The 26,872-nt window shown below is 38.2% G+C and overlaps 1 protein-coding gene across 1 annotated transcript in view; it reads right to left on the bottom strand.

The window, feature by feature from the left end:
• TMPRSS15 (transmembrane serine protease 15) overlaps positions 1-26,872 on the bottom strand; it is a 156,076-nt gene that overhangs the window by 95,304 nt on the left and 33,900 nt on the right. Inside the window, exons 8-9 of the mRNA XM_042230017.2 lie at positions 20,050-20,161; positions 1,492-1,598 (exon numbers count right to left, since the gene is read on the bottom strand). Of these exons, the coding sequence (XP_042085951.1) occupies positions 1,492-1,598; positions 20,050-20,161 (219 nt within the window). The remainder of the gene's footprint in view (positions 1-1,491; positions 1,599-20,049; positions 20,162-26,872) is intronic.

The following is a 26,872-nucleotide window of genomic DNA, read 5'->3' as shown; positions in this document are numbered from 1 at the left end:
TAAATATTTATATTGACATAATTGGAATGAACTTGATTTATCAACTACAGAAATAAGTAGATTATGAAATGACTGGCCCATTTATTCAAGTCCAAATGTGACTTACCATGAGTTCATCTGTTTTATGTATACTCATTATTATATTTGTACTTGGAGCTTTTAAAGCACAATGAATTAATACACTGTGTTTGAAGTCAAGACTATTTGGGTCTGATTTCTATCTCCAACACTAACTACCTTTGTGGACTTGTTGTCATTTAACTTCTTGGACATCACTTTCCTCTCTTGTAATGCATATTTTGCAGATTTATTAAAAATGTTAAATAAGATATCCACATAGAGCACTCAGTATGTTGAGTGCCATATTGAAAGCACCCAATAAAAAGTACATGTTATTATCATATGCTCAAATATTTCTCAGATCAATAAGTCAATCAAAGCATGTGTTAGATAAGACCTACTTTTCATTGCTCATAATTGCAATTTAAAAATCCAAAATTTTATACATATATATATATATATATATATATATACAGCTCAGCAGTGGCTCAGCGGTAAGGAATCCACCTGCAGTGCAGGAGCTGCAGGAAATACAGATCCAACCCCTGAGTCAGGAAGATCTCCTGGAGGGGGGCATGGCAACCCACTCCAGCATTCTTGCCTGGAGAATTCCATGGACAGAGAAGCCTGGCAGGCTACAGTCCATAGGATCGCAAAGAGTCAGACACGACTGAAATGACTTGGCATTCATGAATATATGGAGCTATTATTTAAACTTTAATGAGAGATACCTCTTGTAAACTCATCTTAGCTCTGCACTTGATTATTTCTCAAAAGTGTGAGGAAAACTAGTTATCCTCTGGATTTCACTGCCACACTCATCCTTATTTTATTTCCTCCTTCATTCCTATTTTATTTTCACTCCCATTTTTTTGGCTACCATGAATAGGTCTATGCATTTGGGGATCAGATGGTATAAAGTGGGGTAGCCACACATATATTGTTAGTGCTTTTTTCAGCTCCCACTGATGTCTATGTCCACAATGACAAATGGTTGCACAATACCATCCAAACCATCCACTTAAAGAGCTTACATCTTGACCTAGTCACTGTGTTATCCATTTTACTGGTAATAGTCCTGAAAGAGCCTGAGAAGCAGAGTGCATATTAAAAAGAGAAAAAAAATCAAATGTTGAAGAAAAATAGTCATTTTTAGGGTTTGTTTGAATTTTGCTTAATGAGAAGTAACACGGGATAGAGTAAAATTCCACATGAAGAGGATCATGTGAAACAGTATCTCTTTTATTACTAAGAAGATTGATTACACAGAGCACTAAATTATTAATTTTTATAATGAAGATCAGTTTTTCCTTTTAGAGACAAAGTACAAATTCATATTCAGCTCAAAATCAAAGTGAAAGCACAATCTACTCCATAAATTTTGTACATATTTTCATTTTGATAATGAACTGTATATTTGCTTTAACTTACCTCTTAAAATCTTGCTTGAACCCATTCCTTCATAAATATTTAATACATCTGCATAATATGTATTAAAATAATCAAAGTTCAGTTGAATGGATAGTCCTTGGTTTACACTAAATTAAAAGCAAAAAAAGATAGGTTATTAAACATTTAACAGTTGGCACAACTCAATGCATTCTCAAATTTTAATGTATTATTCCAAATGTAATAAAAATATATAACCTGTGATGGACACTCAACAAATATTTAAATGTAAAGAATGGTGTTTGTAACACAATATTGTACTTCAGCTCTCTGGAACTCTTTTAATTTGCATGACTGAAACTCTGTATCCACTGATCAGTAACTCCCCACTGTTCCCACTGCTCTACTTTTTGTCTCTATCATTTTGAATGCTTTAGATACTTCATGTAAGTGAAATCATGCAAGATTCGTCCTCCTGTGACTGGTTTATTTCACTTAGTATAATGTCCTTAAGGTGCGACCATGTTATCACAGGTTTTTCTCCTGCTGTAAAGATAGGATTTCCCTATTTTAATGACTGAATAATATTGCACTGTATATATAGCGAAACCATAGTTTCTTTATCCATTTTTCTGTCAATAAACATGTAGGCTAGTAATAAATGTTTTAGGCTGTGTAGGCTGTTTCTAATTTAGGCTGTTTCTACCTCTTGGCTATTGTGAATAATGCTATAATGAACATGGGAGAGTGTATCTTTTAGAGATCTTGATTTCAATTCTTTTGAATAAATACTCAAAGAAATCAGACTGCTAGATCATATAGTAGTTATATTTTTATGTCTTTAGGGAAATTTCATACTGCTTTCTATAGCGACATACTATTTTACACTCCAATTAACAGCACACAAGTGTTCCAATTTTTCCACATCCTCATCAATATTTATAACGTTCTGATTTTTTTTGATAATGACCATTATTATTTTGATTTGCGTTTCCATGATGATTATTGATGTTTGCCATTCGTATGTCTTTTTTTTAAAAAAGAAATATCTATTGAGACCTCTGCCCAATGTTTATTTAGTTTATTTTGCTATTGAGCTTTGAAGGAGTTCCTTATATATTTTGGATATTAACTCCTTATTAGAAAATGGTTTGCAAATATTTTCATACATTCCTTAGGTTGCCTTTTCATGCTGTTTCCTTTACTGTCTGGAAGGTTTTTAATGAGATATACTGCCATTTGTTGATTTTTGCTTTTGTTGCCTGTGGTTTTGTTTACAAATTCAGGAAATCATTGTGAAGACCAAAGCTATGAAGTTTTCCTTCCATATTTTCTTCTATGAGATTTATAATTTCAGATCTTATGTTTAAACCTTTACTTAATTTTGAGTTGGTTTTGTGTATGGTGTAAGATAAAGGCAAATTTTGTTCTGTATTAGAATATCTAGTTTTACCAACACCATTTGTTGAAGAGAAAGCTGTTTCCCCATCTTGTGGTTTTTTCCATCCTTGTAAAAGATGATTTGATCGTATATATGTGGGCTATTTCTGTCCTCTCTGTTCTTCTTCATTGGTCTATATGTCTATTTTTATACTGGAACTATACTTACTGGAGAAGGAAATGTCAACCCACTCCAGTGTCCTTGCTTGGAGAATCCCAGGGATGGGGGAGCCTGGCGGGCTGCCATCTATGGGGTCATACAGAGTTGGACACGACTGAAGTAACTTAGCAGCAGCATACTTACTGATTACCATAGCTTTGTAATATATTTTGAAATCAAGACATGTGAGGCTTTATTCTCTTTCTCAAAATTGTTTTAGCTATTTTGGGTCCTTTGTGATTCAATGTGAATTTTAAGATTCTTTTTTCCAAGTTTTTTAAAAGTCATTGGGACTTTCATAGGGATTGTGATAAACTTATAGATCATTTTCAGTAGTAGAGACATTATATTATGTTACTATATTTTAACAGCATTATCTTCCAATTCATAAATGTGAGATGCTTTTCCATTTGTCTTTAAATTACATCAGTCATGTTTAATTATTTTCACTGTTTAAAACTTCTACCTCGGGGAATTCAGAAGATGCTGGAGGAATAGGATGGGGAGACCACTTTCTCCCCGACAAATTCATCAAAAGAACATTTCAACACTGGGTAAATTCTACAAAACAACTTCTGAATGCTGGCAGAGGACATCAGGCACCCAGCAAAGCAGATCATTGTCTTCAAAAACAGGTAGGAAAAATATAAAAGACTAAAAAGAGACAAAGGAGGTAGGGAGGGAGCTCCATCCTGGGAATGGAGTCCCACCAGGAAGGGAGTCTTAAAAAGAGAGAAGTTTCCAAACACCAGGAAACACTCTCACTCCCGAGTCTGTGGTGAGCCTTGGAAGCACAGAGGGCAACATAACAGGGAATAAAAATAAATAAATAATTAAAACCAACAGATTATGAGCCCAACGGTAACGCCCCCAGTGGAGAAGCAGCACAGATGCCTGCATCCACCACTAGCAAGTGGGGGCTAGGCAGGGAGGCACAGGCTGCAGTGCTTTTTAAGAATTGGGCCGGAATGCCCTGAATGTAACCAGAGCGGCTAACTTGGGCTAGCATGCCAGACTGGGATAGCTACCACGCAAAAAGCTCTAACATAAGACACCAGGAGTACCGTGCACAGAACAAAGGACAGAACAAAAATAGCCGGCTGCAGACCATCCCCTGCGCTGACAGGCAGCCAGAGCTGTAAAGGGCTGGAAGAGGGCAATTGGAGCCCCAGAGAGACTTTACCTACCAAACTGCAAGCAGACTTCTTTGCTAACTAAGACTTCTTGGGGTTCTGGACAGTCACCATCTGCCTGACAAGGGGTGCCCGCGGTACACCCAGAAAACTGAGCAGCAGGGAAAGGCGATAAGTCGCAGAGACTGCGCTCGCCAAACACCTGAGCTACTCAGTCCTGGGAAGGGCACAAAACGCAGGCCCAACCGAATCTGCACCTCTAAGGGCTACCTGAGAGCCGAACCTGAGTGGCTTAGACCTGGGAGGGGCATGCAGCCCAGGGCCAGCCTCAGACGGTTCCCGGCGGAGCAACATAGAGCCTGAGCAGTGTGCGCTGTGTGCAGGGGCATGCCCAGCGTGGCTGAGACACTGCAAGCACACGCCACTGTTGTTTGTTTGCAGGATCCTCCCCCTCCCCACAGCGCGACTGAACAAGTGAGCCTAAAAAAAAGTGTTCACCACTGCCCTCCTTGTGTCAGGGCAGAAATCAGATACTGAAGAGACCAGCAAACAGAAGAAGCTAATCAGAGGGAACCGCCTTGGAAGTGACACCACACTGACCACAACACCAGAGAAATTCCCAGAAATATCTTTACTATATTTACGACCATTCTCTCTCTTTTTGTTGTTGTTGACGTTTGATTGTTTTTTCTTCTTTTCTCTTTCTTCTCCTTTTTTTAATTAACTTTTTAAAATTTTTAAGTCCTCTATTTTGACTCCTTTAATTTTAATTTTTATAACCTACTATCACTTTTCAAAAAAAAAAAGACCCTAATTTTAAAGCAAATTCCGTATATATATATTTTTGTGGTTGTTGTTGTTGTTTGATAATTCTCATGACTTTTTTTTTTCTTCTTGTTCTTCTTTTATTTAATATTGTATTTTTGAAAATCCAACCTCTACCCTAGATTTTTAATCTTTGCTTTTTGGTATTTGCTGTCAATTTTGTACATTTAAAAACCCAATCTTCAGTACCCAAGTTTACCTGAGAGCGAGATTACTGGCTTGACCACTCTCTCTTCCTTTGCACTCTCCTTTTTCTCCACCAGGTTGTCTCTGTCTCCTCCCTCCCCCTTCTCTTCTCTACCCAACTCTGTGAATCTCTGTGTGTTCCAGATGATGGAGAACACTTAGGGAACTGGTTACTTGCTGGATCTGTCTCTCTCCTTTTCATTTCCCTCTTTTATCCTCCTGGTCACCTCTGTCTACTTCCTCCCTCTCCTCTTCCCTGTATAACTCCAAGAACATCTCTGAGCGGTCCAGACTGAGGAGCGCACATAAGGAAGTGATTACTGGCTAGCTTGCTCTCTCCTCCTTTGATCCCACCTCATCTCATTCCAGTCGCCTTTAACTACCCCCTCCCTCTTCTCTTCTCCATGTAACTCAGTGAACCTCTCTGGGTGTCCTTCAATGTGGAGAAACTTTTCATCTTTAACCTAGATGTTTTATCATTGGTGCTGTATAGATGGAGAAGTCTTGAGGCTACTGTAAAAATAAAACTGAAAACCAGAAGCAGGAGGCTTAAGTTCAAATCCTGAAAACATCAGAGAACTCCTGAATCCAGGGAACATTAATTGATAGGAGCTCATCAAATGCCTCCATACCTACACTGAAACCAAGCACCACCCAAGGGCCAACAAGTTCCAGAGCAAGACATACCATGCAAATTCTGCAGCAACACAGGAACACACCCCTGAGCTTCAATATACAGGCAGCTCAAGTTACCCCAAAACCATAGACGTCTCATAACTCATTACTGGACACTTCATTGCACTCCAGAGAGAAGAAATCCAGCTCTACCCACCAGAACTCCAACACAAGCTTCCCTAACCAAGAAAGCTTGACAAGCCACTGATACAACCCCACCCACAGTGAGAAAGCTCCATAATAAAGAGAACTCCGCAAATTCCCAGAATACTGAAAGGCCACCCCAAACGCAGCAATATAACCAAGATGAAGAGACAGAGGAATACTCAGCAGGTAAAAGAACAGGAGAAAAGCCCATCAAACCAAACACAAGAGGAAGAGATAGGGAATCTACCTGAGAAAGAATTCCGAATAATGATAGTGAAAATGATCCAAAATTTTGAAATCAAAATGGAATCACAGATAAATAGCCTAGAGACAAGGAATGAGAAGATGCGAGAAAGGTTTAACAAGGACCTAGAAGAAATAAAAAAGAGTCAATATATAATGCATAATTCAATAAATGAGATCAGAAACACTCTGGAGGCAACAAATAGTAGAATATCAGAGGCAGAAGATAGGATTAGTGAAATAGAAGATAGAATGGTAGAAATAAACGAGTCAGAGGAAAAAAGGAAAATGAATTAAAAGAAATGAGGACAATCTCAGAGACCTCTGGGACAATATGAAATGCTCCAAAATTCGAATTATAGGAGTCCCAGAAGAAGAAGATAAAAAGAAAGACCATGAGAAAATACTTGAGGAGATAACAGTTGAAAACTTCCCTAAAATGGGGAAGGAAATAATTACCCAAGTCCAAGAAACCCGGAGAGTTCCAAACAGGATAAACCCAAGGCAAAACACCCCAAGACACATATTAATCAAATTAACAAAGATCAATCACAAAGAACAAATATTTAAAGCAGCAAGGGAAAAACAACAAATAACACAAAAGGGGATTCCCATAAAGATAACAGCTGATCTTTCAATACAAATGCTTCAGGCCAGGAGGGAATGGCAGGACATACATAAAGTAATGAAAGAAAATAACCTACAGCCCAGATTACTGTACACAGCAAGGATCTCATTCAAATACGAAGGAGAAATCAAAAGCTTTATAGACAAGCAAAAGCTGAGAGAATTCAGCACCACCAAACCAGCTCTCCAACAAATGCTAAAGGATATTCTCTAGACAGGAAACACAAAAAGGGCGTATAAACCCGAACCCAAAACAATAAAGTAAATGGCAATGGGATCATACTTATCAATAATTACCTTAGACGTAAATGGGTTGAATGCCCCAACCAAAAGGCAGAGACTGGCTGAATGGACACAAAAACAAAATCCCTATATATGCTGCCTACAAGAGACCCACCTCAAAACAAGGGACACTTACAGACTGAAAGTGAAGGGCTGGAAAAAGATATTCCACGCAAATAGAGACCAAAAGAAAGCAGGAGTAGCAATACTCATATCCGATAAAATAGACTTTAAAACAAAGGCAGTGAAAAGAGACAAAGAAGGCCACTACATAATGATTAAAGGATCAATCCAAGAAGAAGATATAACAATTATAAATATATCTGCACCCAACATAGGAGCACCGCAATATGTAAGACAAATGCTAACAAGTATGAAAGGGGAAATGAACAATAACACAATAATAGTGGGAGACTTTAATACCCCACTCACATCTATGGACAGATCAGCTAAACAGAAAATTAACAAAGAAACACAAACTTTAAATGATACAATAGACCAGTTAGACCTAATTGATATCTATAGGACATTTCACCCCCAAACAATGAATTTCACCTTTTTCTCAAGTGCTCACGGAACCTTCTCCAGGATAGATCACATCCTGGGCCACAAATCTAACCTTGATAAATTAAAAAAAAATGGAAATAATTCCAAGCATCTTTTCTGACCATAATGCATTAAGATTAGATCTCAATTACAGGAGAAAAACTATTAAAAATTCCAACATATGGAGGCTGAACAACATGCCGCTGAATAACCAACAAATCACAGAAGAAACTAAAAAAAATCAAAATATGCATAGAAATGAATGAAAATTAAAACACAACCACCTGAAACCTGTGGGACACTATAAAAGCAGTGCTAAGAGGAAAGTTCATAGCAATACAGGCATACCTCAAGAAACAAGAAAACAGTCAAATAAATAACCTAACTCTACACCTAAAGCAATTAGAAAAGGAAGAAATGGAGAACCCCAGAGTTAGTAGATGGAAAGAAATCTTAAAAATTAGGGCAGAAATAAATGCAAAAGAAACACAAGAGACCATAGCAAAAATCAACAAAGCCAAAAGCTGGTTCTTTGAAAGGATAAATAAAATTGACAAACCATTAGCCAGACTCATCAAGAAGCAAAGGGAGAAAAATCAAATCAATAAAATTAGAAATGAAAATTGAGAGATCACAACAGACAACACAGAAATACAAAGCATCATAAGAGACTACTACCAGCAATTATATGCCAATAAAATGGACAACATGGAAGAAATGGACAAATTCTTAGAAAAGTACAACTTTCCAAAATAGAAGCAGGAAGAAATAGAAAATCTTAACAGACCCATCACAAGCACGGAAATTGAAACTGTAATCAGAAATCTTCCAGCAAACAAAAGCCCAGGTCCAGACGGCTTCACAGCTGAATTCTACCAAAAATCTCGAGAAGAGCTAACACCTATCCTCCTCAAACTATTCCAGAGAGGAAGGTAAACTTCCAAACTCATTCTATGAGGCCACCATCACCCTAATACCAAAACCTGACAAAGATGCCACAAAAAAAGAAAACTACAGGCCAATATCACTGATGAACATAGATGCAAAAATCCTGAACAAAATTCTAGCAAAATTCAGAATCCAACAACACATTAAATAGATCATACACCATGACCAAGTGGGCTTTATCCCAGGGATGCAAGGATTCTTCAATATCTGCAAATCAATCAATGTAATTCACCACATTAACAAATTGAAAAATAAAAGCCATATGATTATCTCAATAAATGCAGAGAAGGCCTTTGACAAAATTCAACATCCATTTATGATAAAAACTCTCCAGAAAGCAGGAATAGAAGGAACATATCTCAGCATAATAAAAGCTATATATGACAAACCCACAGCAAACATTATCCTCAATGGTGAAAAATTGAAATCATTTCCCCTAAAGTCATGAACAAGACAAGGGTGCCCGCTTTAACCACTACAATTCAACATAATTCTGGAAGTTTTGGCCACAGCAATCAGAGCAGAAAAAGAAATAAAAGGAATCCAAATTGGAAAAGAAGAAGTAAAACTCTCACTGTTTGCAGATGACATGATTCTCTACATAGAAAACCCTAAAGACTCCACCAGAAAATTACTAGAGCTAATAAATGAGTATAGTAAAGTTGCAGGATATAAAATCAGCACACACAAATCCCTTGCATTCCTATACACTAATAATGAGAAAGTATAAAAAGAAATTAAGGAAACAATTCCATTCACCATTGCAACGAAAAGAATAAAATACTTAGGAATATACCGACCTAAAGAAACTAAAGATGTATATATAGAAAATTATAAAACACTGATGAAAGAAATCAAAGAGGACACTAATAGATGGAGAAATATACCACGTTCATGGATTGGAAGAATCAATATAGTGAAAATGAGTATACTACCCAAAGCAATCTATAGATTCAATGAAATCCCTATCAAGCTACCAGTGGTATTTTTCACAGAACTAGAACACATAATTTCAAGATTTGTATGGAAATATAAAAAATCTCGAATAGCCAAAGCAATCTTGAGAAAGAAGAACGGAACTGGAGGTATCAACCTGCCTGACTTCAGGCTCTACTATAGAGACACAGTCATCAAGACTGTATGGTACTGGCACAAAGACAGACATATAGATCAACGGAACAAAATAGAAAGCCCAGAGATAAATCCACACACCTATGGACATTTTATCTTCAACAAAGGAGGCAAGAATATACAATGGAGTAAAGACAATCTCTTTAACAAGTGGTGCTGGGAAAACTGGTCAACCACTTGTAAAAGAATGAAACTAGATCATTTTCTAACACCACACACAAAAATAAACTCAAAATGAATTAAAGATCTAAATGTAAGACCAGAAACTATATAACTCCTAGAGGAGGACATAGGTAAAACACTCTCCGACATAAATCACAGCAGGCTCCTCTATGATCCACCTCCCAGAATACTGGAAATAAAAGCAAAAATAAACAAATGGGATCTAATTAAAATAAAAAGCTTCTGCACAACAAAGGAAAGTATAAGCAAGGTGAAAAGACAGCCTTCTGAATGGGAGAAAATAATAGCAAATGAAGCAATTGACAAACAACTAATCTCAAAAATATACAAGCAACTTATGCAGCTCAACTCCAGAAAAATAAATGACCCAATCAAAAAATGAGCCAAAGAACTAAATAGACATTTCTCCAAAGAAGACATATGGATGGCTAACAAACACATGAAAAGATGCTTAACATCACTCATTATCAGAGAAATGCAAATCAAGACCACAATGAGGTACCATTTCACACCAGTCAGATTGGCAGTGATCCAAAAGTCTACAAGCAATAAATGCTGGAGAGGGTGTGGAGAAAAGGGAACCCTCTTACACTGTTAGTGGGAATGCAAACTAGTACAGCCAGTATGGAGAATAGTGTGGAGATTCCTCAAAAAATTGCAAATAGAGCAGCCTTATGACCCAGCAATCCCACTGCTGGGCATACACACGGAGGAAACCAGAATTGAAAGAGACACGTGTACCCCAATGTTTATCGCAGCACTGTTTATAATAGCCAGGACATGGAAACAATCTAGATGTCCATCAGCAGATGAATGGATAAGAGAGCTGTGGTACATATACACAATGGAGTATTACTCAGCCGTTAAAAAGAATACATTTGAATCAGTTCTAATGAGGTGGGTGAAACTGGAGCCTATTATACAGAGTGAAGTAAGCCAGAAAGGAAAACACCAATATAGTATACTAACACATATATATGGAATTTAGAAAGATGGTAATGATAACTCTCTATGCGAGATGACAAAAGAAACACAGATGTATAGAATGGACTTTTGGACTCAGAGGGAGAGAGAGAAGGTGGGATGATTTGGGAGAATGGCATTGAAACATGTATACTATCAGGTAAGATATGAATCGCCAGTTTATGTTCAATACAGGATACAGGATGCTTGGGGCTGGTGCACGGGGATGATCCAGAGAGATGAGATAAGGTGGGAGATGGGAGGGCGTTCAGGATTGGGAACTCATGTACACCCATGGATGATTCATGTCAATGTATGGCAAAATGAATACAGCATTTTAAAGCAAAATAAAGTAAAAATAAAAATTAAAAAAAAAAATTCTGCCTTCTTAAGTTTATTTGTAAGTATTATTCTTTATTCTTTTCATTGCTATTGTAAATGGGATTATTTTGTTGATTTTCTTTTTGCATGATTAATGTGTAGAAACACAAGTGATCATTCTAAGTGAATTTTTGTATCTTGTAACTTTTCTTAATTATTTTAGTACTCAACATTTTTTCTCTTTTTTTTCTGGTGAAATTTATGGTTTTCTATATATAAGATCTTGTCCTCTGTGAACAGAGATTTTTACATCTTCCTTTCTTATTTGGATACATTGCATTTTTTTTTCTTGCTTAATTGTTCTGCCTAGAACTTCCAGTACTATGTTGAATAAATGTGGTGAGAGGGGGCACCCCTTGTTTTATTCCTGATCTTAGAGGAAAAGTCTTTGCTTTTTCATCAGTTAGTATGCCTCTTGAGAAACCTATATGCAGGTTAGGAAGCAGCAGTTAGAACTGGACATGGAACAACAGACTGGTTCCAAATAGGAAAAGGAGTACATCAAGGCTGTATATTATCACCCTGCTTATTGAACTTATATGCAGAGTACATTGCTGGGAGCCAGCGTGAGGAATCCCACCCATGGCAAAGGTCATGAGGAAGGAAGCCTGACAAAATGCAAGGGTGTGATCAGGCTTCAGAGGTTCCCCCTGGAATTTCCTGAGCATCCACCCCCCAAAAACCAGAGTCTGCCTGCTTACTGTGTTATGCTTTCCACCTATTCTCCTGACATTAACAGGGGGCTGTCCCCCCACCACCTTTTTCTGGAAAAAGTTAATTTAGAGCTTTTAGATAATAAATCTCCTGGGCATAATAAGAGTGTTTCAATCCCAAAACTCCTCTGATGGCTTTCTAGCCTGCCTGCTAGACTCTTACAGCTGTGCATGTGATTGTTTGCAGCCTCCCCACCATGAGAGGCACAGGAAGCCTAAAACATCCTAGGAATGTAGGGGCTTCTGAGGAGTCAAAATCATTAGAATAGGACTGATTAAACGTTTCATTTGTTGAGCCAATACTTGCTGCCAAATTTTCATATCTTTTATTTGTAGATATAGTTGGTATATAGAAAAAACAGGTAGTAGACCTGGAATTGGCATCATTAGATCTTTGAATTAAGTACTTTCTTTGTTATAACCCACTGCACCTTTGTTCTACAGGAACACAACTTTATTTAGTACTTTGAGGGTGATGCAGAGTTAAGAAAAAACACTTCTAGGGAAAAAGAGTTTTCTGGTTGATAGACATTTATCTAGGAAGAGAGCCATAAAAATGTTAACAGGCCTCTTGGCCAGAAGATAATGTAAACCACCTGAGACCTTTTGTATATGGGAAGGTATGCAAAAGAAAGCCTGGTCTCAATGAGGGTCAGGACTGCTGCCCCTGCATAACTCTGCATATTCCATTATTTCTTCATGTACAACTTGGGGTATATAAGCTGATTTTGAAAATAAAGTCTTGAGTCTTTCACCATTGCTGGGCTCCCCAATGTCGTTCTTTTCTCCCCTTTTCTGGCTGAATTCCCATCTGGAGTGCGGAGGCTTGCCAAGTCTACTTACTTGCCCTGGCTTCTAAGATCCATGAAAGAGGGAGCCCAAGGCAGGGCACCCTCTGCTATTCAAGTAGGCACCGGTGGCCTAACGTAGATGGTGCAAACCTCTTGTCTCGAAGTTTTATTAGTTTTCCGCATAAACCAAGTTATTCAGCCTTTTTTCTCTTCTAATTTTCCTACTACACTATTCTTTCCTAATCTCTTTATATTTCTAATTAAATAGTCCTTTCCCAGACCCCAACTCTGTCCCCACTTCGAATTCCCTGGATCCACTGGGGCTGGACCCCAGCAGTACATCATGAGAAATGCTGGGCTGGATGAAGCACAAGCTGGAATTAAGATTGCCGGGAGAAATATCAATAACCTCAGATATCCAGATGACACCACCCTTATGGCAGAAAGTGAAGAGGAACTAAAAAGCCTCTTAAGGAAAGTGAAAGAGGAGAGTGAAAAAGTTGGCTTAAACCTCAACATTCAGGAAATGAAGATCATGGCATCTGGTTCCACCGCTTCATGGGAAATAGATGGGGAAACAATGGAAACAGTGACAGACTTTATTTTCTTGGGCTCCAAAATAACTGTGGACAGTGACTGCAGTCAAGAAATTAAAAGACTCTTGCTCCTTGGAAGAAAAGCTATGACAATCCTATGCAGTGTATTAGAAAGCAGAGACAGGACTCTGCCAACAGGGGTCCATATAGTCTAAGCTATGGTTTTACCAGTGGTCTTGTACAGATGTGAGAGTTGGACCCTAAAGAAGGCTGAATGCTGAAGAATTGACACTTTTAAAATGTGTTGTTTGAGAAGATTCTTGTGAGTACCTTGGACTGCAAGGAGATCAAGCCAGTCAGTCCTAAAGGAAATCAACAATGAGTACTCATTGGAAGGACTGATGCTGAAGCTGAAGCTCCAATATTTTGGCCATCTGGTGCAGAAAGTCAACTCATTGGAAAAGGCCCTGATGCTGGGAGAGATTGAAAGCAGGAGGAGAAGGGAATGACAGAGGATGAGATGCTTGGATGGCATCACTGACTCATAGGACATGAGTCTGAGCAAGCTCCAGGATATGGTGAAGGACAGGGAAGCCTGGGGTGCTGCAGTCCGTGGGGTCATAAAGAGTCAGACAGGACTGAGCGACTGAAGAACAACAACAAGAGGCTGGCAGGTTTCTTCTTTGGTAGTTTCTGTTTCTTAGTCTCTCTGGTGTCTGTAATGTGGGCTGCAAGTTTTCTCTTCCTACCACAGCAAGTCACCCCACTCTCCCTTATTCTCTGCAGCCACCAGGTCATGCAAATTGTGCTGGTTCATCAGCTTCCCATCATGCAAGTACACACCAGTTGCTGGGGAAGTTGTTGAAATAGCTAGAATGTTGGAAACTTCCTGCACATCTTTCTTTTCGCCTTTAGGGAGAAGTCTTGATTTGTTCATGCTTTCATAATTGTATCAAGTCCTACTGATCATAGCAAGCTGCACCCACTCCTATTTGTTCTCAGCATCTCTCAGGCATTCAAACAATGCCAGGTCCATTCATTATATATATGAGAACAGAAACTAGTTCCTCTGGAAACTCTTGGAAAAGCTGGGACACTGGACGCATGTTCCACCCTTGTCTTTCCTTCCAAGGAAGGAGAGAGTTAAGACCTGTGTTGGGCTGTGCTGTGTTGGGGGAAATGCTGATGGAGGTTAAAATGAACTTAATTTTCTTGCCCATTTCTTGGAGCTGTTCTTGTCTTTGCACTCACCCAGGGCATGCAACTTCTAAACGGAATTCTGGACTTTTCATAAATATCTTTTGGTCCACACTTCATTGTTAACTTGATATATCTGTATGGGAACAAAGGTGAGTCATTCCTGACTATAGAACATTTGCTTTCTCATCTGTATGAAAATCTCCTATGGTGTGATTTATTCATGGCAGGTTAAAAGCTGGGAGCATCATTTATATACATCCTTTTTGCTAAGTCTTGAATAAAATTTGGATCAGTTGCTATATATCTGATCTTTAAATTCTTGATTTGGTTGAACGGTTCAGTTGTTATGATGATCACAATAATCAAACTGCCAATGGCTGATCTACATTATGCTGAATGCTCTGTGGGGAAAGTGTTCAAATTTTAATTTTCAGATTGAGGAAATGTATCTAGGGCAATGCCTATTTATAATTACATTGCTTCACTGAAGTGTGGGATCAGAAATGCAAATAATTCTTTAGTGTTTTGGAGGAACAATGTTCCCCTGAACTCTTCACAAAGGAGGAAGCTGAACAGTAGAGCAAAACATGGGTGATAAGGTTGAAGCTGGCTAAATACTGAAAGGGCTGATAATAGGGAGATGGCTAATCTCCAAAGATAAGGAGACTGAAAAGACTCTTGACTTCAGAGGCTGACTGTGGAGGCTACTGACTGAACCAGGATTCCTGTCCAGGGACATTGCAAGTTCAGATTTTTGGTAAGTTATCAGTAATACTCAGTCAATTGAGAAACTGGGGACATTCATCACAAATAAAATAACAGGGATAAAGGAAAAAAAAATAAAAATTAAAAGAAAAAAATTAAGACCAACACACTTTTAACCCTTAATAACATCAGCAATTAAAAAAAAGTTTGATATTATCAATTCTATTTAGGACTGACTTCCCTTGTGGCTCAGACGGTAAAGCGTCTGTCTACCATGCAGAAGACGTGGGTTCGATCCCTGGGTCGGGCAGGTCCTCTGGAGAAGGAAATGGCAATCCACTCCAGTATTCTTGCCTGGAAAATCCCATGGATGGAGGAGTGTGGTAGGCTACAGTCCATGGGTCACAAAGAGTCGGATATGACTGACCGACTTCACTAAAGTCTTAGTGTAAAAAATAAAATTAAATTTAAAATATAATAAAAATAAAATAAAATCTATTACTTGAAAGTTAAAAAAAACAGATATAGTTAATTTTGAAACTGTGAATTTCATGGTAGGAAAATGTCAAGTTGGGGCACTACCTCGTTGTATAATATTCCTGATGATGGGCTGGAGGCAGGACTAGAGTTTAGTCGTCAAGGAGTGGGGCTGACAACACTGAAATGGCCATGACCAGCAGTGCAGGATTAAAAGACATCTAAATAGAAATCTAGGTTTTTGGATCTGACCACTGTTTATTGCCTGGAAAGTGAGGGTAGAGCACTGGCAGGTTGCTTATTTTTTTAAATACTGACATGTGGACTTCAACTGTGGGTATCAGATTCAGTGGTTCTGGAGTGGATTAGGGGATGTATATTTTTATATGCTCCAGGTGTGAGGGCCATTGGAGGAAGATGGGCAGATACAGAGGATGCTGCGCTCATGGGCTACCCTCGGATGTATTCAGTAACCACAGGAGGTTGACAGAGGTGGGAGGAGATCAATATGAGGAGTATGAGCTCTTCCCGGCCCAGACTGAGAAAAGAACAAAGCAGGTGGTAGCAGCTGTTTAGAGGAATTCCACCTCCTAAAGGCCTCTTCAGGGATTAGGGGAAGTGAGCCTGTGAATGAGACCTTTAGGGAATCCAACATCAAAGAAGACAGATGAAGAAGAAATAAGCAGCCCCCTCAGGAATGATTTTTGTTCTTTTAATGAAAGTTTTGGTGTCTCCAGGCAAGAAAATAGTGATTCTTTTTTTCAACAATTGATGTTATTTTTAAGCCTTGAAACTAAGGCATCAAGAAAAGCTCCCTTAGAAACTTCATGTTTAGAAGCCCTTTCCTTTTTTCAAAATAGATAACTGAAGGTGGAGGAGAGAACTGAGTGCAGGCTGTGTTCTACTTCTGATTCAGAAAACACAACTTACTTGCAATAAAACACAGGTATTTCTAAAGGTGAGATTAAATGGTAATTTTAGCCTTGGCTACCTTATGAATTTTTTAAGGGAAAGGGTACTTTTCTAAATGTCATTTTAATATTTTACATTTTGTATCAATAGCTACTCTTCTTAGAGCCCACTTTTATTGAGCACCTAATAGAGCATAAAGTCTTTTACATTTCATGATGACTTTGATGCCTGTAGTTAGAGGCCCTGACCTCTATAGATGTAGAAATTTTGAGTCTAAGAGATTTAGACATTTGCCTGATATCGTAGATGTTGAATGTGAGGAGGCCAGGTCTGAAGCCACACAGACTGTCTTCAGCACTCACATCCTTCATCACTGACACTCTGCTACATGGGGCCTTAATATATTTCCAAAATATAGCTTAACTGTATCATAACCATTTCTCTACTGGCTACTGGGTTTCCAAGCTTGTAAGAAAACATTATTGCTTTTATACCCTACTTTGACCACCATTAGGAAAAACAGACCACCGTCTAATGTAATAATCAGTTTGGAGAAGAAAATACACTTAGAAAATTTATATACTTTTAAATAATAATTTTATGATGCAATACAGTATTTACTTAGAGTAATATTTTAGATTTTGTAGGTTTTTAAAATGTCCCTAATTAATGGTGGATTTCTTAAAATAGTTTTTAAAATTAAGTGATTGAAAGGAAGTAAAAAGAACAGACCATACAAATCTTTAATTAACATAATGTTGATTATGCATAAATATTACTATTGCAGCAAAAATAATATTGTTTATTGTGGTCTGCTTATAAGACTTCCCTGAAGACTTGACATAGCTTTACTAACAAGTGGAGGATGATTAAATATTAATTACATAAAAATTAAATTATTAATTTTTAGTGTTGATAAAATTCCAAAGATTTCATGAAGAAATCATTGTGCTGTTAGGAATGCATCATAGATCAGTTAGAATTCATTTTATTTCCCTTTTTTAAAGGAAGTAATTTAAGATTTTTCTAAGACTCTCTGCTGACATTTTAGGTAAAGAATGGAATGTTTTTTCATTGTACTAAAAACAGTACTAATAGCCATTTATAAACCTTCTTTTTAAATGTGATTATCAGAAATGATGTCCTAATATTTTAAAATAAATATTAAATTTAAAAAAATTTTTCACTTGAGAATTACTTAGAACTGCCATTTTTAATACGCAAAATCTTATCTTTTACACACAAATAGTGTGTTGTTTAGGTACTTCCCAGGTGGCTCAGTGGTAAAGAATTCACTTGCCCATGCAGGAGACATAGGTTTGTTCCCTGGGTCAGGAATATTCCCTTGAAAAGGAAATGACAATCTACTCAAGTATTCTTGCCTAGGAAATACAATAGACAAAGGAGCCTAGTGGGCTATGTTCCATGGAGTAGCAAGAATTGGACACGGCTTAGCGACTAAACAACAGCAACAACATGTTGTTTAGAGCACTGAAAAGAAGAAAGTGTGCTTCTAGTTATATCACATAACTTACATGGGGCTGAGCTCCAAAATAGAAATTATTTAAACAGGACAACATGTTCTTTGTTCCCTGAATAATGCCAAGTAAATGTGTTTAGAACAATCTTCCCTTCATACCTCATGTCCTCTCTGGAATATGTTTACACAGGAAAAGAACTCTTGTGAGTATTTATGGGGCCATTTCCTATCACTTGTTTGGCAAGAACCCGAGGCTCTGTCTTTCAACCTTGTTTGATCAGTTGTTATATTGATTCCCCATTTTCTATTGAGTCATCATAATGATTAAAATAAATATATAGTAGGTCAGATTGGGAAACCAAAATCCCTTCCAGCTGTTAAGAGAAATGAATGAACTAGAATTCATTTCTCAAAGTGAATTCCACAGAACATGTGTGTTGAATACTCTGTGGGGGGAAAATTTCAGTGGCTTAATAGGAAATATACAGTTGACTCTTGAACAATACTGGCTTGAAGAATATAGGTCCACTTATATGTGGATTTTTTTTTTTTTTTCAAAAAGTGCATATTACAACTGGAGAAGGTGATGGCACCCACTCCAGTACTCTTGCCTGGAAACTCCCATGGACGGAGGAGCCTGGTAGGCTGCAGTCCATGGGGTCTTGAAGAATCGGACAGGACTGAGCGACTTCACTTTCACTTTTCACTTTCATGCATTGGAGAAGGAAATGGCAACCCACTCCAGTGTTCTTGCCTGGAAAATCCCAGGGACGGGGGAGCCTGGTGGGCTGCCATCTCTGGGGTCGCACAGAGTCGGAAACGACTGAAGGGACTTAGCAGCAGCAGCAGCAACATACTACAACACTACACAAACCATAGGGAACTACAGAAAAGAGGGCCAACTATAATGTTATACACAGATTTTGACTACACAGGGTGTTGGTGCCTCTAAGCCTTCTGCTGTTCAAAGTCAACTGTATATTTGGGGGGAGATTTACTTGCATCTTAACTTATCTAAGGCTATGAGAAGTCTTGCACTTGAGTTTATTTCAGTATTGCTTATATTTATTTGAGTACAAATGATACTTCTCTTGGAATATCTGGGAGAAACATTACTCCTCTGTGAAAAATGCTTAGGCATATATTAAGGTAGACCAGCTATCAGCAGTTTGATAATTTTATTTATCATAATGATTGCATTCATCAACCGAATTAAGATTTGGAGGTCAAATATATATTAAGTGAACTAAGTGTTATTCAAGATACAGCAAAGAGGATGAGTACAGAGGGTGTCTCAGATCTTGATCTGCATGACCAAATCACAACATAGGAGATTTCATACAGATACAAAGCATAATGAGAAAGGAACTATTCTGCAGTCAGGATGCAGCTGAAGGAAATATGGTTTCTTGTGATATACAGATACACAGGTGTGCTGTTCATTTTGGTAGCACTTGATTTGTGACAACCATATGGGGGAAAAAAGAAAAAATTTGCTACAGAGCCCAATGAGATGGCCCCATTTATAGGGCAAAGTTCTTTTTAAAAGGTTAAGAATGAGAGAGAAACTTCTTAGACAGTATATCAGATGGGAAGACTTTTCTTTGTAGCTAATGGAAACAACTGTCTAGAAAATAAATGCATTACTACAGATGCTAAGACTTCCTGCATCAGAGAAAGACTTTATGACTTAAGTACATGGAATAAAAGGTGGTTTCCCTGGTGGCTCAGATGGTAAAGCGACTGTCTACAATGTGGGAGACCTGGGTTTGATCCCTAGGTCAGGAAGTTCCCTGGAGAAGGAAATGGCAACCCACTCCAGTACTCTTGCCTAGAAAATCTCATGGACGGAGGAGCCTGGTGTCCATGGGGTTGCAAAGAGTTGGACACAACTGAGTGACTTCACTCACTATTACCGTATAATCCACCGACAAACAGCGCTTGTATTATTAGAAGGCTTGGGATAATGCAGAGCCTCAAAGGATCCAGAAGATCCAGTCAACAAAAATCTTCCATCACAAGCTGTGGCTGTGAAGAAGAGGAAATTAATTTCAGACAAAAACCATCTTGGAAGCATTTCACAAATGAAATGGGATTCAAATTGGCTAATGAATCTTCATAGAACACTCATGACTAAATCTATAGGAGGCTATTTCACAAAACCAAAATGATCAAGTGGAAGTAGATCAAATTTCATGTTTTAAATCTATTGATTATTTTCAGATACTTTTACACAGCCCATCACTGAGTCCATAAAAATAGAAAAACATTCTATTTCTAAATACCCATAACTAAGTTGCATTTTAGTATATCCTTCCACATTTGTAAAAATATATATATATCTGAATTATAAACTTCTAATTTAAACAAATAACTACTGTGTTCTTCATTTTATTTTCCCCATTAAGTTGGAGCTAGAGTGAGTTTCAACTACGTGTGCTAAGTGATCTCTCTTCCTGAAAATGGTCAGAATACGACCAGGCAAATGAAACATATGGTGCAAGTGGCTTGAAGAGAACTTTGCATTCAAATTCTACTACACACAACTTCTAGACTTCACTTTTGCTTCTTTTAGATGGACTCATGATCTAGTTCAGTGTTTTCATTCAGGGTATCTGAATGTGTTTTTCCTTCCTACGACAACTCACTTTCCTCTTTTAATTCTTGTAGCATGAAGATATTTATGTCAAGTCAAAGTCTTAAAGTATCAGAGTGTCGGAGTATTCAGTGCTCAGCCATATCTGACTCTCTGCAACCCTGTGGACTCTAGCCCACCAGGCTCTGCTGTCCATGGAATTCTCCAGACAAGAGTATTGGACTGTGTTGCCATTTCCTATTTCAGGAGAACTTCTCGACCCAGGAATAAAAACCGTGTCACTTACGTCTCCTGCATTGGCAGGCGGACTCTTTACCACTGTACCACCTGGGAAGCCATTCTCTTTAATGTCATGCATTACTACTGATCTTAGTTTCCATATGAATCATTTCCAATTAGAGTAAACCTTTTTGAAAGCATGAACCAGGAGTCATGAATTAATTGCTTTTCATTTTATACTTGCTATGTATCATATGTATTAAAATAAAATTAATGTTTTTCTTAGGTTATTTTCTGTATACTTAGTTCTATTGACATTCATAATATTCTAAAATAAAGACTTCTGAAATGTGTCCTTTATCTCTTGGCATGTTGTTAATGCCAGACATGTTGATGGAGGGCAGGGAAATCAAGGAAATTTATCAAAATCAGCTTGCTGCTCTTGCAATATGAGTGCTAGCATAAGCTAATCCTAAATTGATAGATGGAAAAGCCCATCCTAACATTATACAAAAATGCTTTCAAGTTATAAAATACAAACTATTACATGACATGAAATATTTCACATGAACAAAAGAAAGAAATTGAACAGCACATGGAAATCTAGGCAAAAATCTTGCATTTTGGTTGACTTCTTACTACTTTGGGCATATTTGTTTTAAAGGTATATAAGGTAAAGGCATAAAAAAGGTAGGTACATTTTAAGATTCAAAGTCTGTTAAGAACAATGGCCTAGGAGTTAATTGTATTGGATTGTGCATGGGATTGTTGTAGCCTAGTTCCCAGAAGGTGACGAAAGAAAAAAAGAACGAATGAAGAACAGGAAAGATAATAACCTAATATCACAGATTTCAGGAAATAAAAGGGAAAAATCTGTGATCTGTCGAGAAAACTGACTCAATTGGTGTGTTATACTTACTGGAGCAAAAAAGACAATTAAGGCTAGTTTATATGATCTGAAAGTAAACAGTGAAAATATGAGTTTTTAAGGCAGAACTAAACAATTTTCTAGTTGTAAAAAAACTCCCTTGTTCATTCCAAGCTGTCTATCACAAACCACACCAAAGAAATGAGACCATTAATCCCTTAGCTTCATTGATCATAAAAGTAAGAATAACGTCTGCTTGTATTTTAAATGATATATGGAGCCTTTTAATCACAATTTGTAAAGAAACATGTGGACTCCAAGATTATTGGCAATGCATGAAAATCCACTGCTATTGTAAATAGTTTATATTTAAACTATAATAGTCACGAACTCAGTGAGGAAAAGCAGTTAATCCTACCAGCAGTAAAATAACAGCTTCTAGCATTGGTGGAGTATTTCTTATGTAATGGCCTTGCCCTAAGGTCACTATATAAGTATTACTAGTGTTCTCTTCACCACAAACGTATGATGTTTTAGGTGGGGAAACTGAGGTTCAGAGGGTTAAGTAAGTAGCATAAGTTCTCTCAGCTTATAAGCAACAATTCAAAGACAGGCAGTCTGACCCAATACCTAATATTATCTTAATATCACAATATATAAAGCTATCATAATGATATCACTCAAATCTCTTAGAGTTGAAAAGCAGGGGTGCGTGTGTGTGCATGTGTGTGTGTGTGTGTGTGTGTGAGAGAGAGAGAGAGAGAGAGAGAGAGAGATTATAAATGAAAGAGGAAATGAAATTAAAAGAATTTCATCAATCCAGTGTTTTTAAAATTATAATATAGATCACATTTGCAATAGCACTTCACAACAAACAGGAGAAATACAAAGAAAAACAAATATGGAGTAAAAAAGGGAACAAAATAAGACCAGTTTTAGAATGTATAAATCCTATTTGCAAAGATGATAACATTTTAGTAATCCTCCTCATCCACTCTGGAGAAGGCAATGGCAACCCACTCCAGTACTCTTGTCTGAAAAATCCAATGGACTGAGGAGCCTGGTAGGCTGCAGTCCATGGGGTTGCTAAGAGTCAGACACAACTGACTTCGCTTTCAATTTTCACTTTCACTTTCATGCATTGGAGAAGGCAATGGCAACCCACTCCAGTACTCTTGTCTGAAAAATCCAATGGACTGAGGAGCCTGGTAGGCTGCAGTCCATGGGGTTGCTAAGAGTCGGACACAACTGACTTCGCTTTCAATTTTCACTTTCACTTTCATGCATTGGAGAAGGAAATGGCAACCCACTCCAGTGTTCTTGCCTGGAGAATCCCAGGGATGGTGGAGCCTGGTGGGCTGCCGTCTAGGGGTCGCACAGAGTCAGACAAGACTGAAGCGACTTAGCAGCAGCAGCAGCCTCGTCCAATCACTACATACTTGTGGGGAAAGGTATCAACAGCTTTGGGCTGCACAACGGGATTAATAAACTTCAAAAAACACTGAATTATGTCCGTGTTGGCAAAGATGGTTGTATGTCTGTTATACCTTTACTCAGTCCCTTTCTAGGTTCATGACTAGATGGAATACCTCCACATGGGTCACATGACATAGTCTGGTTAATAAACTATGGTGGAAATGATTGTATTTATTTCCAGATATGATTTCTGAAAAGATCTTCTCTAACATTCTTCCATTGTCTGTCAGCAGATTGCAAAGAATCCAGGGGAGAACTTGGCTCAGAAGGTATGGTGGAGGCACTGGAATCCTGAATGCTTCAGAGCACAGCTTCTTGCCATCTTCCTTGAATTATAGCGTCAGTGATAAATTGTAATTTTCTTATATTGTTAAGATTATTTATCATAGTATTTTTTGTTGTTCAGTCACTAAGTCGTATCCGACTCTTTCAACCCCAGGGACTGCAGCACACCAGCCTTCCCTGTCCTTTACTATCTCCTAGAGCTTGCTCAAACTCATGTCCACTGAGTTGGTGATGCCATCCAACCATCTCATCCTCTGTTGTCCCCTTCTCCTCCCTCTTTCAATCTTTCCTGGCATCAGAGTCTTTTCCAACGAGTCATTTCTTCGCATCAGGCGGCCAAAGTATTGGAGTTTCAGCTTCAGTATCAGTCCTTCAAATGAATATTCAGGACTAGTTTCCTTTAGAATTGACTGGTTTGATCTCCTCGCAGTCCAAGGGGGCTCGCAACATTCTTCTCCAACATCACAGTTCAAAAGTATCAATTCTTCAGTGTTCAGCCTTCTTTAGGGTCCAACTCTCACATCCATACATGACTACTGGAAAAACTATAGCTTGGACTAGACAGACCTTTGTCAGTATAGTGATGCCTTTTTTTTTTTTTTTTAATATGCTCTTCAGGTTTGTCACAGCTTTCTTTCCAAGGAGCAAGCATCTTTGAATTTCATGTCTGCAGTCACTGTCCACAATAATTTTGGAGTCCAAGAAAATAAAGTCTGTAACTGTTTCCATTGTTTCCCCATCTATTTGCCATGAAGTGACAGGACCAGATGCCATGATCTTTGTTTTTTTGAATGTTGAGTTTTAAGCCAGCTCTTTCACTCTCCTCTTTCATAATATTTAGTTTGCCCTTAAGGACATGATCAGTTTGTGTGTTCAGTTTTCTATGAAGTTGCTGAGTTTTAGTGGAAATGGATAATCTATAGATCAATTTATACTCTAAAGGAACTGTGGGAATTTCTGCATTTGAGAAAAGATTAAGAAGAACATTCCTGAAGGCATTTAAAATAAAGTTACAATAGTATTGAACTACTTATAACAGCTATGACAAACCTAGACAGCATCTTAAAAAGCAGAGACATCACTTTGCCAACAAAGGTCTATCTAGTCAAAGCTGTGGTTTTCCCAGTAGTCATGTCTGGATGTGAGAGTTGGACTATAAAGAAAGCTGTGCACCAAAGAATTGATGCTTTTGAACAGTGGTGTTGGAGAAGACTCTTGAGAGTCACTTGGACTGCAAGGAGATCCAAGCAGTCCATCCTAAAGGAAATCGGTCAGGAATACTTATTGGAAGGGCTGATGTGGAAGCTGAAGCCCCAGTACTTTGGCCACCTGATGTGAAGAACTGACTCTTTAGAAAAGACCCTGATGCTGGGAAAGACTGAAGGCAGGAGGAGAAGGGGACGACAGAGGATGAGATGGTTGGATGGCATCACTGACTCAATGGACATGGGTTTGAGCAAGCCCTGGGAGTTGGTGATGGACAGAGAAGCCTGGCAAGCTGCAGTCTATGGGGCTCAGAGTCGGACATGACTGAGCAACTGAAGTGAACTGAATGTTACATAAGACATGGAGCAGGGCATACTTCTGGAAAAACAGATATAACCCAGCCATGGCTGAGTACGATTACTAAGTATTCAGAATTATAGTTTTTTAGACTACTAAGTGCTTTCTAGTGTGGTGCTAGGAAAAAACTCTCGGTGGGAGATAAATGAACCTGTCCAATATTATACTATCAGCTATTCTATTGCAATATCCAAAATTGACTATAATGGAATGGGATTCATATAGGTGTGTTCTTAGGACCCACTGAGAGCTCCCTCTGCTGGCTCATTATTTTTTAATAGTGTGTTTGCTCAGTACACTGAATTCTCCAGGAATATACATCAAACTGGAAAAGGGCGTGACAGACCACTCCAGTATTATTCTTTCCTGGAGAATTCCAGGGACAGAAGAGCCTGGCAGGCTACAGTCTATAGCGTAGTAAAGAGTTAGGCATAACTGAGGGACTATCTCACACACACACACACACACACACACACACACACACACACAAATCAAACATGATCTCTGCCCATCCACCCAAGTCTATTTTGCATGTACATATGAGACAGACAAACAACCTATGGAGACACTTGCCAGCTTCCAAAATAGGCCTGAACATTGGCCTGAAGGGTGTGGGTCAGCACTTTTTTTCTCACAGGTCAGCTAAAAAGTGAACTTTCCTGCTGATGCAATCCTCATCAGAAGAAAAAAACAATTTAAAGAAATCTTGGTTCTGCTATCGTCAGCTATAAGTTGTGAAAACCTAAATAACTAAAGCCTAAAAAGGAAGCTGTTTAGGAATTTAACATTAATATGACTCTATTAATAACACCGACTAGAATTAGAGCTCACAGCTGGAGGAATAAGGGAGAGAAGTGAGAGCATAGGTCAGTTTTACACAGATAGTTCTCTTAAGATCATCTTCGCTGCTGCTAAGTCACTTCAGTTGTGTCCGACTCTGTGCGACCCCCTAGACGGCAGCCCACCAGGCTCCCCCGTCCCTGGGATTCTCCAGGCAAGAACATTGGAGTGGGTTGCCATTTCCTTCTCCAAAATCATCTTTCAGTGAATGTAAATTGATGGACAGGGCTTTCTTCTAGAAATTGTGCTACAATTTGAGCACAAGTTTGAGGCGGGGCTGAGGTGAGATACTCACAATCATTTATGATTAAGTAATGAATGAAAGTATGAGAGTGAAAGTGCTAGTTGCTAAGTCATGTCCAATGTTTTGTGACCCCATGGACTGTGGCCTACCAGGCTCCTTTGGCAATGGAACTCTCCAGGCAAGAATATAGGAGTGGGCTGCTATTTCCTCTTCCAAGGGATCTTCCCAACTCAGGCATCTGACCAAGTATATAAACCTGGGATCTCCTGCATTGTGAGTGGATTCTTTACCATCTGAGCCACCAGGGAAGCCAAATAATGAATAAAATAACCTATATGACTGTAAATCCTGGATAAAGATAGAGTAGTTGATTGATTTTTTTCTCTTCTTTATTCCACAAAGACTTTATATTATTTTTGCAAAAAAAAAAAAAAAGATACAATGCTAACTTTAAAGTGCAAATAATAAAGAGAATCAAGAAAGATGACAGACAAGGATCTATAGGCTTCAGAAAGTTAATCACTTGGATGGTGAATTGATAGTAAGATTCAATTAACACAAAATCTTCATGATATTGAAAATGATGCAGTTTGGTTATATATTTAATACAAACACATAATCATAATTACAGAATTCAGTTCTCATACT

The sequence above is a fragment of the Ovis aries genome, chromosome 1 (assembly GCF_016772045.2).
Source record: "Ovis aries strain OAR_USU_Benz2616 breed Rambouillet chromosome 1, ARS-UI_Ramb_v3.0, whole genome shotgun sequence".
NCBI classification, from domain to species: Eukaryota; Metazoa; Chordata; class Mammalia; order Artiodactyla; family Bovidae; genus Ovis; species Ovis aries.
The sequence above is the reverse complement of the archived record's forward strand: the minus strand, read 5'-3'. Positions and strand labels throughout refer to the sequence as shown.